General features: G+C 38.2%; 1 protein-coding gene across 2 annotated transcripts in view; it reads left to right on the top strand.

The window, feature by feature from the left end:
* The window catches only part of Rdx (radixin), a 64,177-nt gene that overhangs the window by 15,188 nt on the left and 34,782 nt on the right, over positions 1-14,207 (top strand). For both annotated transcript variants that reach the window (XM_090319562.1, XM_090319563.1), the window contains exons 3-8: positions 1,480-1,563; positions 6,374-6,469; positions 7,642-7,916; positions 10,658-10,741; positions 11,158-11,304; positions 13,729-13,825. In XM_090319562.1, coding sequence (XP_090175688.1) covers positions 1,480-1,563; positions 6,374-6,469; positions 7,642-7,916; positions 10,658-10,741; positions 11,158-11,304; positions 13,729-13,825 — 783 coding nt within the window. The remainder of the gene's footprint in view (positions 1-1,479; positions 1,564-6,373; positions 6,470-7,641; positions 7,917-10,657; positions 10,742-11,157; positions 11,305-13,728; positions 13,826-14,207) is intronic.

A 14,207-nucleotide genomic window follows, 5' to 3' on the forward strand; every position in this document is an offset into this window, starting at 1 on the left:
CCAGGACACTTCCTCTCCCTCTCCCTCTCCCTCTCCCTCTCCCCCTCCCTCTCCCTCTCCCCGTCCCTCTCCCTGTCCTCCTCCTCCTTCTCCCCCCTCTCCCTCCCCCACCTGATACTTTCCCACTATGTAACTTGTTGTAAGATCTAGCATACGGGGAATTACTCGATGGTTATAGGTAAGGTGTTGGCCTTGTGTATGTATGTGTGTCCCCATCCATCTGGATGTCATTTTCCTCTAAATGTATTTGTAGATTTAATTTAGTGAGAATCAATTGAGTACCAGGAGCCTTATTTGGGAAAAATTGACTGAATTGCTTTTAAGCAAAAACACCAGAGTTGGATTTCAAGATTTATATAACCTAAAAAATAACGATAATACACGTGGCTCTAATGAAAGTAGAAGAATGGGAACAGACCTGCAGACATACAGCAATTAGATATTTGACCAGTGTTACACCATTTACTGGGGAAATTAATTCTCATATTATCTTTACAGAAAAATGTCTCATAATTTACACAAAAATTAACTCACATGGATCATAGACCTAAATATTAGAGCCCTAACTATAAAATTTTGAAAATGGGAAAAAATGTTACCTTGAGATAGGAATTTATTAGATAATTCATAAAAAATTTGAGCCCTATGGAGGGGTTGGGGAGGAGAATGCAATCATAATCAGTGCATATCCTTTGAGATTAGAAAACTTGAGAAGAGAGGGGAAAATGGTGAGAGAGGTTACTTTGGTAAAGATGTACTTAGAAATATTGATTAGTAACCCCTTTATTCAGTTGTTTTAATAAAGATAAAATTGTTTTAAATTGAGCCATTTAAGAAAAAGACCATCTGCATCAAAACTTTTTTTGCTTCAGGAAAGATAGCAGTAAGAAGGCAAGAGAGTGGGGAAAAACAATTTCAATATAAAGTTCTTTAACAATACAATAAATGCCTTTTTTTTTTTTTTTTTGCTAGTCCTGGGGGCTGAACTCAACTCAGGGCCTACGCACTGTCCTTGGGCTTTCCTCAAGACTAGTAGTGCTCTACCACTTGAACCACAGCACCGCTTCTGGCTTTTCTGTGTATGTGGTACTGAGGAATCAAACCCGGGTCTTTGTACATGCTAGGCAAGCACCCTAGCACTAGACCAAACTCCCAGCCTCTTTTTTGTTTTTTTTTAATGAGCAAAAACCTTTGTACTTAGTACACACTCGCACACGCACATACATACACACACACATATATAATATATATCCTTAGTTAAGTCATAGTTTCTATTAACCTATATAGCTAATTTTGTAAATTTGATGTTATGAACAAGTATTTGGATTACCTCAAAGAACTGTTATTGGGACTAAATGAAAATGTCTTAAAGTATAATTTTACTTTTTACAGTATTTGTTAGTATGTGATAGGTTTACTGTTACCGCCACACAAGTATATTCTTTCATCTAATGATTATCTCTTATGATCGTATTTCAGATCAACGTGAGAGTAACTACAATGGATGCTGAGCTGGAATTTGCCATTCAGCCCAATACAACTGGCAAACAACTTTTTGACCAGGTAACACTCAGTCAAGAACACTCATGTGCTCACCTCCGCATCCTGTCCCTTTGTTCATCACCAACAATGTACCACTTGGATTTTCTCACAGTACTTAGCTATTTTGAATAGCCCCAGGGATATTCTTTTTCTCCTTCCGACATTTGTTGGATAGGACCTTTCTGAAAATTAATTCTTAAAATTCATGCCTGAAAACATGAAAATTCTACATACGATAACCCATGTCTTATCTTGAGCTGAAAACATTGCAAAATCCTGAATTTTGAAATGCACCGGGTGTCATTGTTCAATCAGAACATTCTATTTCTCCATAGCCATAACTGACTACCTCGGTGACATCGCTGGCTGCCCCACCTTCCCACTTCAGCCACTGATGACCCACTATTCTCATCTCAATTTCAATGAGACCAATGTATTTAAACTCCATAATGAATGAGATCATGCAGTACTTGTCTTTCAGTTGTGGGACTTGAACTGTGGGCCCGGGTGCTGTCTCTGAGTTCTTCAGCTCAAGGCTAGAGCTCTGCCACTTGAGCCACAGCGCCACTTACAGTTTTCTGGTAATTAATTGGAGATAAGAGTCTCACAGGCATGGACTTTTGTGCCTAGGCTGGCTTTGAACCTCTATTCTCAGATCTCAGCCTCCTGAGGAGCTAGGATTATAGGCATGAGTCACCAGTGCCCAGCTAGGATGGGACTTTTGTTTTTTGGTTGATACTAGAGCTTGAACTCAGGGCCAGGACACTGTTCCTGAGTTTTTATTCTGAAGGCTAGCACTCGATCCCCTCCTCTACTATTGGCTTTTTGGGTGGTTTGTTGGAGATGAGAGTCTTCAGTTAACTGGGGTGGCTTTGAACTACAGCCCTCAGATCTCAGACTTCTGAGTAGCTAGGATTACAAGTGTGAACCACTGGCTGCCAGCTAGGATCAGTTAAGAAATATTAACCATCTACTATGAAAATTATTGTTATGGTGACCAACAGGAACTTAAAGACATTTTATCTAGCCCATGAATAAAAGAGCTTGGACCCTGGATAGCAGGAACAGAGGGGAGGACACAGAACAAGGAGACAGCTAACAGCAGTTTTATGTCATTGATTCATGATGTACTAGGCAACGGTTAGAATCTGAAGGTCAGGTATGTCATGTTAAGAAACAAGAAACTTAGGCTGTTCTTTTTATTTTTCAGTTTTCCCCTTCAGTCTTGAGAGTCACACAGATATGTGTGTGTGTGTGTAATTTAAAAAAAAATATATATATATATATATATATCTCAAAGGTAATGGTTGGTGTTCCAAATCCACTTCCCAGGTTTCTGGTTTACTTCTAAACTATTCTAGTATTCTAAAATTAAAATTTAAGCTCAAGTAATGCTACATTATAGGTCATCAAGTTTTACTGAGAAAAGGAGGAGATTGGTGCTCAGGGGTCAAATGAGGTGAAGAGAGGAAGGTGACACATCTTACAGGAGATTAGAGGGAGGATAACCTTTCCACAGACTACACACAGGAGTGGAGAGCTATAGTCAGCAGTCAGGTATCAAAAGGTGAAGGCCCTCACTGAGGAGAGGAAGGTGACACATCTTACAGAAGACATGGGGGGAAGATAACCTCTCTACAGACCTCACACAGGAGTGGGAGAGCCACAGTTTTGGAAGACACAAGTCTATGTAGGGGAGTGTTCACATGTGCGTGCACATGCATTTGTGAAGTGCAGTCATGAGCAGATCAGCTATCTGCATCATACCTTGTGAACTACTATCAGGGTTCTTTCAGGCCTCTTTGTAAATGTGTATGCAGGCATACATACATACATGTATACATGCCTGCATGTGTGCATCTATATGCATGATACGTAATTTTCTTACATAGGTGGTATTGAGGTTTGGACTCTGGTTCTCAAGATTAGTAGGCAGACACTTTTCTGCTTGAACCATGATCTGGTTCTCTTGGTTTTAGTTATTTTGCAGAAAGTTTTTAAAAGTTATTTTTCTCCTAGAGCCTATTTGGACCACAGTCCTCCTACATATGCCTGCCATGTAGCTAGGATCACAGGCATGGTCTATCATTTGTTGAGATGGGATCTTGATAACTTTTGGTCCACACTGGTCTCAAACTGCAATCCTTCATCTCTACTACCTAAGTACCTAGGCATGAATAATGTTTGACTACTGGTGGAAAGAAAGCTTATTTGTCAGAAGCTGTGGCTCAAGTGGTAGAGCCTGGCCTTGAGTAAAAGAAGCTTGCCTAGGTTCTGAGTTCATGTCTCAAGACAAGAAGGAAGGAAGGAAGGAAGGAAGGAAGGAAGGAAGGAAGGAAGGAAGGAAGGAAGGAAGGAAGGAAGGGGAGAAAGGAAAGAGAAAGAAAGAAAGAAAGAAAGAAAGAAAGAAAGAAAGAAAGAAAGAAAGAAAGAAAGGTAGGTTCATTTGTTGCAAGTGGTTATTTGAAAGTGTGAACTCTTGAGCTACAGCACCTTCATTAATCCCAGTTCTAGCTGATTGCCTTTGCCTCATTTTTCTCTTGTACAATTTACATATTACTTTCTGTGAAGATGATTGTAAGAATCCATATAAAATGCATGGAACAGTATTTGATTGATCTGTAAGTAATAGTGTAGGTTATTGAGGTTACAGACTTTTCTCAGCAACGTTTTAGCCACAGTTCTGTTTCTTAACTATGTCCCTTGAATCCAAATGCAGGAATCTGCAAGCAGGCTTTATTTACCTTAGGTGTGTGGGTATGTATGTGGGATAAGCTAACAGATAGGTTAGTTCAGGTGAGACAGGAGCAGACCAAGTCCTCTCAGGAGTCCATAGATACAGATGTCCACATGCTGTGAAATTCTACTTTTCTTCCACAGATCGGAGAAGTGAATTCAGTATCTATGCACCCTGAGCCTTGCCCCCAGTCCTTTTTGTCTGCTTTGTTTTTCTGGTAGGGTCTCCTTTTACCCTGACCAGCTTTCACCCAAATAGTTAGGGTTACATGTATGAACCAATGTGCCTGCCTATCTTGTTTTTGAGATAGGGTCTCTTGCTTTTTACCTTACTTGGCCTCAAACTTTCATTCTTTAGCTGGGTTTATAAATACTTGCAATTTGTTAGATTGAGGCTAGCTACTATGTGTTCAGGGTTCTTGTGTTAAGTGCACAATGTCCTTTTGTTTGACTCTCCCTTTGTTAGCTTCATGTCACTTTTACTTGGGGGATTAAAATACAGAGTGTTTACACACTAAGGAGACTACAAGGAAATGTTAGGGCATATGAAATATTAAAATGTTTGTGTCTTCTAAATTCTTTCACAAGGTATATGTTTTGTAGTTTATTAGCATGATTGTTTCTTTTTGTTGTTGTTGTTCAATTGGAGGACTTGAACTCTGGGTATGGGCACTGTCCCTAAGCTCTTTAGCTGAAGGCTAGCACTCTATCACTTAGAGCTACAGTGCCAGTTCCAGTTTTCTCATGGTTAATTGGAGATGAGAGTCTCAGACTTTCCTGCCTAGGTCAGCTTTGAACCACAATCCTCAGATCTCAGCCTCCTGAGTAGCTAGGATTAGAGGCATGAGCCACCAGTACCTGGCTGATTGTTTATGTTTTATAAGTGAGTACATATACATCTATTATAGTCTTTTGCCCAGCAGTTATACTTTAAACTATGTCATGAGAAGTTTCTGATTGGACCTAGAAGTAGGAAAAAGCCATGGAGAGCTCAGGGCTGTTAGAGGATTTCACAGCTGAGCTCTTTGAACCCTCCTGCTAGTCTTTTCCTTGTGCCTGCTGTGTGTGGCCTTCCTTGAGGTTGGGGTAGAGCCTAGGGGTAGAAGTTGGGCAACTGCCTACCCCATTTTTCTACTGCTCTGAGCCACTATAGCGCTGGCTCCAGGTTTGGCTTTGCTGAGCTTCAGTGTTGGCTGAGGCTGGGTTTGGACAGCATCCATTTGCTAACATACGGTTACTCACTTGAGACTCCAGGTGTAACTGCCCGGTAATCTTAAAAAAGAAACCAAGAGCCAGGCACTAGTGATTCATATCTGTAATCCTTGCTACTTAGAAGGCTAAGATCTAGGGATCATGGTTCAAAGCCAGGGAAGTCCATGAAACTTGAGATGTGGATATTAAGATACATAAAATAGTAATTTCTGTCCTTAAGTGTTAGACAGTGAAAGACAGGAAATAGATGCTCCCCTGATGACTGCAGTCAGTAGAGTCAGGATAGACAATGTTCTGCAGCAGTAGCCATTGCAAGACCACCAGGGAATGAGTAAGTGTGAGAACAATGAGCACTGTTTTTTTTTTTTTTTGTTACAATAGACATGTTAATAGAACTAGGCCTTGGAGAGTAGATTATTCATAGGTGATAAAAAGCACAGGAGGAGCATTTTGTACTAGAGACAAAAACACAACTGGGGATGAAGAAGGGTGAAAGTTACAGTATGTTCCAAGATGGAATTCTTACTCAGTACAGGTAGAACATTTATATATCAGACCGGCCTTATCACCCAAATAGGCTTTGCTCCAATTATAGGGCATATGTAGAGTGAAGAGAAAGAGGAATACAGGATCATGATACTGTATTTACTTTCAGATTTGTTGCTTATTGAGAAGAATCAAGAGTGAGTCAAGTAAGGAATATAGAAAATCTGAATTTCAGGTTTTAGAAATGTTCCTTGATTATGTTAAACTTAGAAAAGCCCCTTTCATAGCAAATGAACATAGCTCAATCTATGTAGTTAATATTCTTTGAAAAAGTATCTGGTGTCACCTAGTTACAATGTGAATGAATGTTGAACTGAATTGATTTTTTTTTTTTAAGGTGGTGAAAACAGTTGGCTTGCGTGAGGTCTGGTTCTTTGGGCTGCAGTATGTAGACAGCAAAGGTTATTCTACATGGCTTAAATTGAATAAAAAGGTAAAATGTGTATAATAAAAGTAAACTAATAAATTGCTTTGTTATAATCATGAATTTGTCCTGAAAGTTAAGGGGCTGACTGATTGTAAGACCTCCTTTATGATTCTCTGTCTCTTCTCTCTTTTGTTGCCAGTATTGGAGGTTGAATTTGACCTTGAGCCTTGTGGCTTTTTACTCAAGGTTATGCTTTACCACTTGGGCCATACTTCAACTTCTGGCCTTTTGCTAGTTAATTGGAAATAAGAGCCTCATAGACTTTCCTACCCAGCTTGGCTTCAAACCTTCATTCTCATCTCAGCCTCCTAAATGAAATTATGTACATGAGCCACTGGCACTGGGCACAGTCTCTTTAAGTTTTACCAGTGCCATGTCCTAAAATTCATTTAGACACCATCAACTTTTAGAAAAGAGATGTTCTTGCTTTTTCTATTTGAAAATTTAGCGTGTAAGAAAATATTTAAAGTAGGTACATTTGTATAAGTAACTGATCCAGCACTATGATGAGAGGTTTTCAGTTAGTCTCCTTGATAGGATCTGCCATTCTAAGTAGTCATTATTTAGAACTTCAACATAGAAATTTAGACTTATTTACTACATGTCTTACCTTTTCCCCCCAAAAAAACCAATTCAATGTGACTAGATAAATTTCCTAGTAGGAGGAATTTTCATACCATATTTCTAACTACTTTCCCTCCAGGATTTATTTTTTATTTTTATTTTTACTTTTTATTATTGAGGTAATATATAGAGGGTTTACAGTTACATTCGCCAGATAGTAGGTGTATTACTTCTCACACATTGAAACCCCACCCATATTTTGTCCCCATTTTCCTCCCCCCCAAATCACTTTGTTTTTCCTCTTCCTTTTCCTATTTCAAATAAACAAATAATCGTATATACAATATACCAGGTATCAAAGTCAGATACACTAACAATATGAGATTAACCAAAGGGCAACAAAGGAGAAGAGAAATAACATAGTACATTAAGAACAACAATCACTCAAGATCAAGCTCTTGTTTCCATTTTAAATGAGGAATGTAGTGTCCTGCTCTTCTCTCTAGTTTCCTGCTCTTCTCTCGCAGCGATTTTTGTTGTTGTTGTTTTGTTTTGTTTTTACCATTCAGGCCTGCAGGATTTTTTTTTCTGATTACTTGAAATTATTATTCTAGGTAACACAACAAGATGTCAAAAAAGAGAATCCTTTGCAGTTCAAGTTTAGAGCTAAATTCTTTCCTGAAGATGTTTCTGAAGAATTAATCCAAGAAATAACCCAGAGACTTTTCTTCTTGCAAGTTAAAGAAGCCATCTTAAATGACGAGATATATTGCCCACCAGAAACTGCCGTTCTTTTGGCTTCCTATGCTGTCCAAGCCAAATATGGAGATTACAATAAGGAGATTCACAAACCAGGCTACCTGGCTAATGATAGACTCCTACCCCAGCGGTGAGTGAGATGTGCCTTCATATTATACTCAGTGCAGAACACATTCTACAGGTTTGTTAAAGTAGTCTAAAAATTGCCAACTAGTCACGACTTAGCTGCTACTTAGATTTAAGTACTCTTCTCTATTTCTATGGATAGGCATTAAAAGAGACTTTAACAATTCGGGCTTGAAGGAAGGGTGTATAAACTGTTGTTGCTTGGTAATATTCTAGCAAGGCAGATTAGTGCTTAGTAAATGTCTGAGAATAAGTGTTAGGCTGTGTTTCCTCCACAGAGGGTGTTAAGCTTCATGAAAAGGCTTGCAGGCTTCAGACTCCTCATTGGTGCTGTCGTCATAGTTTAGTACTGCCTCTACCACACTTTCAAAGTAGCATGGTACAGGGGATATCAGTAGACAGGCATTAGGGCTTCTACCTGACTTCTGCCCTCTGCTAGTTATACAACATAGGTATATGACATAGGTATACAACCCAAAGTATTGAGCCTCAGGATCTACAGCTGTAAAATGGGGATAAGCATTCTGCCCTGCTGACGATCAACTCTAGCCCATGCCTACCTTATAAATACAACTCATAAACTGTGTTTACAGTTTTAACTGTAAAATATGGTACACATACTTTGGTTATTTGATTTACTAGAAAATACAACATCAAACAATGTCTTTCGGTACTGTAGTTCTTAATTTTTGTAGCATACACTCTTTAATACTAGAAAGTTTATTTAGAACTTTGTTTCAGAACCAGGAGAGAGGGTCTCCTGTTCACATGGAAAAACCAGATGAGAATCTAGTATTGTACAGAATTTAGTTTCTGGTGATATGGATAATGAACATTGAACTCTACCATATATATTACTTCTTTGTGAAAAGAGCTGTGTTTGCATAGTTTTCTGTCTTGGAGGGGTAGCTGGTTGGTAATACTTTTTTTTTTTTTTTGCCAGTCCTGGGCTTGAGCTCAGGGCCTGAGCACTGTCCTTGGACTTTCTCAAGGCTAGAGCTCTACCACTTGAGCCTCAGCACCACTTCCGGCTTTTTTTTTCTATGTATGTGGTACCAAGGAATCGAACCCGGGTCTTCGTGCATGCTAGGCAAGCACTTTAACCACTAGGCCAAACTCCCAGCCTTGGTAATACTTTTTATCAAGGGGAGGAAAATACAAATGTGAAAGGAGGGCAAACTCAGATTTGGTACATAAGAGAAATTTGGTATTTAGAGCAGTCTGAACTTTCTTAAAGTTTTGAGACTAATTAGTAAATAGGAGGTAATGAAAGCATGGGAATGAAGAATGACTTGAAGTAGATGCAAAGTGAGAAAAAGATGTAGGATAGACTCTCTTGGACTTCAGATGTGAGAGTGCAAAGGAAGAGGGCCCTGTAAGGAATACTGAGAAAAAAAATAAAGATCCACAAGTGAGACTAAGAGTATTATACATGGGAGCCAAGTTAGAAAGGCAGAAACTGAAGTAGCAGGTGGATTTAGGAATTAGTGACTTTCATAAGAAATTTGGAATTGAAGCTAAATGCTAGTTAGTGGGTTAGAGGCAGTGAATGTCAGATTTGGAAGGTAAGGTTGGTGAGTATAGACAGCCTTTTAGTTCTAAAGAAATTGTTTTTCTCTCTGTTTTTAACTTTTCTGATGAAAACCATTTTGGTTGCACATATTTATGTATTTGAAACATTTGAATTCCTACAAAATGCTTTTACAGCAGGCATTTTTAAAGCATGTGTTATTTATGTATGTATGTATGTATGTATGTATGTATGCATGCATGCATGCATGCCAGTCCTGGGCTTGGGCTCAGGGCCTGAGCACTGTCCTTGGACTTTATCAAGGCGGAGCTCTACCACTTGAGCCTCAGCACCACTTCCAGCTTTTTTTTTCCTATGTATCGAGGAATTGAACCTGGGTCTTCGTGCATGCTAGACAAGCACTCTACCACTAGGCCAAACTCCCGGCCAGCATGTGTTATTTTAAATTAAAGCTATCTAGAATCTTTTTGTTCTGAGATAATTGTAGATTCCAGATGCATTTGTTAAAAAGAAAAAGTCCTTCAGATTCCTTCCCTAATAGAAGCATCTTGTGCTAACCAGTACAGAATTATAGCTGAGAGGGGCCGGGACTTTGGCCTAGTGGTAGAGTGCTTGCCTAGCATGCACGATGACCCAGGTTCAATTCCTTGGTACCACATTCATAGAAAAAAACCGGAAGTGGTGCTGAGCCAGAAGTGGTAGAGCTCTAGCCTTCAGAAAGTCCAAGGATAGTGCTCAGGCCCTGAGCTCAAGCCCAGGACTGGCAAAAAAAAAAAAAAAGAAAAAGAAAAAAAAATATAGGGGCTGGGAGTTTGGCCTACTGGTAGAGTGCTTGCCTAGCATGCACGAAGACCTGGTTCGATTTCTCAGTACCCCACATACGTAGCAAAAAGCCAGAAGTGGTGCTATGGCTCATGCGGTAGAGTGCTAGCCTTGAGAAAGTCCAAGGACAGTGCTCAAGCTCTGAGCCCAAGCCCAGGACTGGCCAAAAAAAAAAAATTATAGCTGAGATAACTGACAAAAGCACTGCCTACTGTGATTTCATCAGTCTTACATATTCTTGTATGTATACATTTCTTTCTATTCACTTTTATTACATACATTGATCTGTATGTCAACCACTGGAGTCAAATCAGCAAATGGATTCCAGACTTCTAAAGGAATATTGATTTTTGGATAATAGATACTTAGTAATAGATTTTTCTTCCTTGTAGTGTTTTGGAACAACACAAATTGACAAAAGAGCAGTGGGAAGAAAGAATACAGAACTGGCATGAAGAACATAGAGGGATGCTAAGGTATTTTGATGGCTGCTTTTGTGCTTTTCAAGTTTTAAGTATTTGCATTTCATGAAACATTTTAACATAAATTATCCTCCTATATAATTTGATTGGTAAGAGTAAATAAAAAGGGGCTAGGAGTTTGCCCTAGTAGTAAGAGTGCTTGCCTAGCATGCATGAAGACCTGGGTTCAATTCCTTGGTACCATATACATAGAAAAAGCCAGGAGTGGTGCTGTGGCTCAAGTGGTAGAGCTCTAGCCTCAAGAAAGCTTAAGGACAATGCTCAGGTCTTGAGTTCAAGCCCTGGGATGGGCAAAAGAAAAGAAAAAAGTTAATAAAAATACTCAATTTAATCCAAGGTACTTTAGCAGTTTTAATTTGGAGTTTAGGTAATTCTACTTAAACATAATACATTAAGCTTTATTTTAACAGGGAAGATTCAATGATGGAATACCTGAAGATTGCACAAGATCTAGAAATGTATGGCGTCAACTATTTCGAAATAAAAAATAAGAAGGGTACTGAATTATGGCTAGGTGTTGATGCTTTGGGTCTGAATATTTATGAGCATGATGACAAGTAAGTAAATTATTTTCATAAGGAGCTAATTTTGTAGTTTGTAGGTTGTTTCTTGTCTTCACTTTGCTTTTTTTCACATTGACAGATTTTTCTGTTAGGCATTAACTATGCCATAGACTTTTTATTTAATTGTATCTTATTGTTGGGGTAATGTAAAGAGGGGTTATAGTTACATTCATCAAGTAGTGGAGTACATTACTTCTTGTCTCCCTCTCATTGCCCCCACTACCTCCCAGTCATCTTGTTTTCCCCCTGCCCATCCTTATGTCAAATAAATAAATGTATATATAATATACAAGGTAACAAAATCAGATACAGTAACCACATGAGACTAACCATAAGGGGAGAAAAGAGAAAAGAAATAACTTCACAGACTACATTAAACAGCAGTCACAAAGATAAACCTCTTAGTTTTTGATACTATGTTTCCATTTTTGTAGCACATTGTAATTTCAGAGTCTGCTTCTAGGTATACTCCTCAAATGGCACAGTTTGATTTTATTTGATGTGTGCTCATTTGTTTCTTGTGACTTGTGAGGTAACTTAATTAAAACTTTTTCTCCCAACAAGTCAGGACAATTGCTTAAATATTATGGCTGAAGAAAAGAAATGTTAAGCTTGGCGCAGTGGCTCATGCCTGTAATCCTAGGTACTTAGGAGGCTGAGATCTGAGGATCAAGGTTCAAATCTAGCCTGGGCACTAAAAAGTCCGTGAGACTCTTATCTCCAATTAATCACAGAAAACTGGAAGTGGCACTGTGGCTCCAGGGGTAGGGTCATAGCCTTGAGCTGAAGAACTCACGAACAGTGCCCAGGCCCAGAGTTTAAGTCCCATGACTGACAAAAAAAAACATGTTAAAATATATAAGAAATCATGAGCAGTGAGAGAACAAAACTAATAGAGGTGCGCTGAATTTTAGAACACATTTTTAAATGAATTATTTTTTTAGATATTAGTTAAATAGAATATTCCTAGTAACGTGCATAGTGAATAGTCTCGTATTTTGAGATTGACCATCTATTTGCTACTGGAGTTTGAACTGAGTCATTAATTTGCTTGGCTGATCCTTTGTTTTTGAACTCCAACAATTCACTAGTATCACCATACTTAGCAGTCTTGTTTTTTCAAAATGTTGTTTTTAGTTGGTCATGTGGCTTGAGCCCTTCTGCTCAAGGCTAGTGCTCTAGCACATTGAGTTCCACTTCCAGTTTTCTGTTGGCTAATTGGAAGTAAGTATCGTGGATTTTTCTTGCCTGCCCTGGCTTTGAACTGAGATGCTCAGATCTCAGCATCCCAAATAGCTAGGATTACAGGCATGAAGCACAAGCACCAGGCCAAAGGTTTTTGTGTTAGTTCCCAGGTTCATGTTAAAGATTGTTGAGAATTATATAGATCACTTATTTTAAATAGCACATAACATGTATCAGGGTATTTGTTACTTCAGAAGTACCCTATGGCCTTTTCAAGCAGGTTACGTATTTCTGTCATTAGAGGACAGTGTGCCACATGCATCTTGATTCTAGAATGTTTTATACAGGAAAAACAAAAAATGTGCTATAGTACCTTCTGCTGGTGTTAAAAGTGTATCTTTAGGAATTCTTGTTCTGTTATCAGAAGCTGACTAACATACACCTTCCGGCAAATGTTGGTATCAGAATCATTTTCACTCTTGTATTTAGAACTATGATTCATTTGATAACTTTTCTTTAAACAGTAAGTACAAGAAAAGCATAAACAGAATGATCTATTCTAGATTAGTTTTACATCCTTGTATGTAGAATGGTAAAAAGGGGGAAACAATGCCAGGATCAGTGGCCTATTTCAGTACTCTCAGCATTAGGGAAGAACAGGTTTGTAGAGAAAGCAATGACTTGTTTTTGAGTTTGAATTCCAGCTCTACTACGTAGCCAATTTTGTGTCTTAAAATTCTTTGTGATACAATGCACATATCATAACAATAATCCTTTTATGATATAGTGAAATTCAGTGTTTCAGATATTCATATATCCATAAGAATTAAACAGAGTTTATATCCAGAATTAGAAGTTATTATTTTTTTCTCTTTCTTAAATGTATTTAAGCTAACAGTTGTTGTAGTTTGAGAGAAAGCAGAATAAAACCTGAACAGAACTAAAGCAAGAAGAGCATATCTGTTTACAGATGGTTTTATTAGGTAATTTTAGGAAAATAACTATACTGATGCTTGAATTTGTAATGAACATTACAAATGGTAATGTTCTTTGTATGGTATGGTTTTATGTGATGTAATTTGTCATACTTCCCCTTATATGATAATGTCAGATGTATGTTATGAGTAAGATATATTTAGAAAAATCTGTTTATTGAATGAAGGTGGCTTGAAGTTATAAATTTTGTCAATTGTTTCCTGCCATTAGTTAAATGGATGCTCTTATTTTTTTAAGGTTAACACCTAAAATTGGTTTTCCATGGAGTGAGATTCGGAATATTTCATTTAATGACAAAAAATTTGTTATAAAGCCAATTGATAAAAAGGCTCCTGTAAGTAGAGTGGCTTCTTTTCCCTATCTTTTATGTATTCTGTGAGTTTCCCCTAATTACCTATGATGTGATGTAGAAGATAATCACTTATTAAATTGCTTCTAGGAACATGGCTAAGTCTTTCCATACTTTAAGTTTCCAAGTGTTTCTAAGTGCTGCAATAATGAAGTGGTTTTGTGTGTGTGTGTGTGTGTGTGTTGTTGTTGTTTTTGTTATTTATTTATTTGCCAGTCCTGAGGCTTTAACTGAGGGCCTGAGCACTGTCCTTGGACTTTCTCAAGGCTAGAGCTCTACCACTTGAGTCACTGCACCATTTCTGACTTTTTCTGTGTATTTGGTACTGAGGAATTGAACCCGGGATGTTGTGCATGGTAGGCAAGCA

This window comes from Megascapheus bottae, chromosome 27 (assembly GCF_031878675.1).
Source record: "Megascapheus bottae isolate mThoBot1 chromosome 27, mThoBot2.hap1, whole genome shotgun sequence".
NCBI lineage: Eukaryota > Metazoa > Chordata > Mammalia > Rodentia > Geomyidae > Megascapheus > Megascapheus bottae.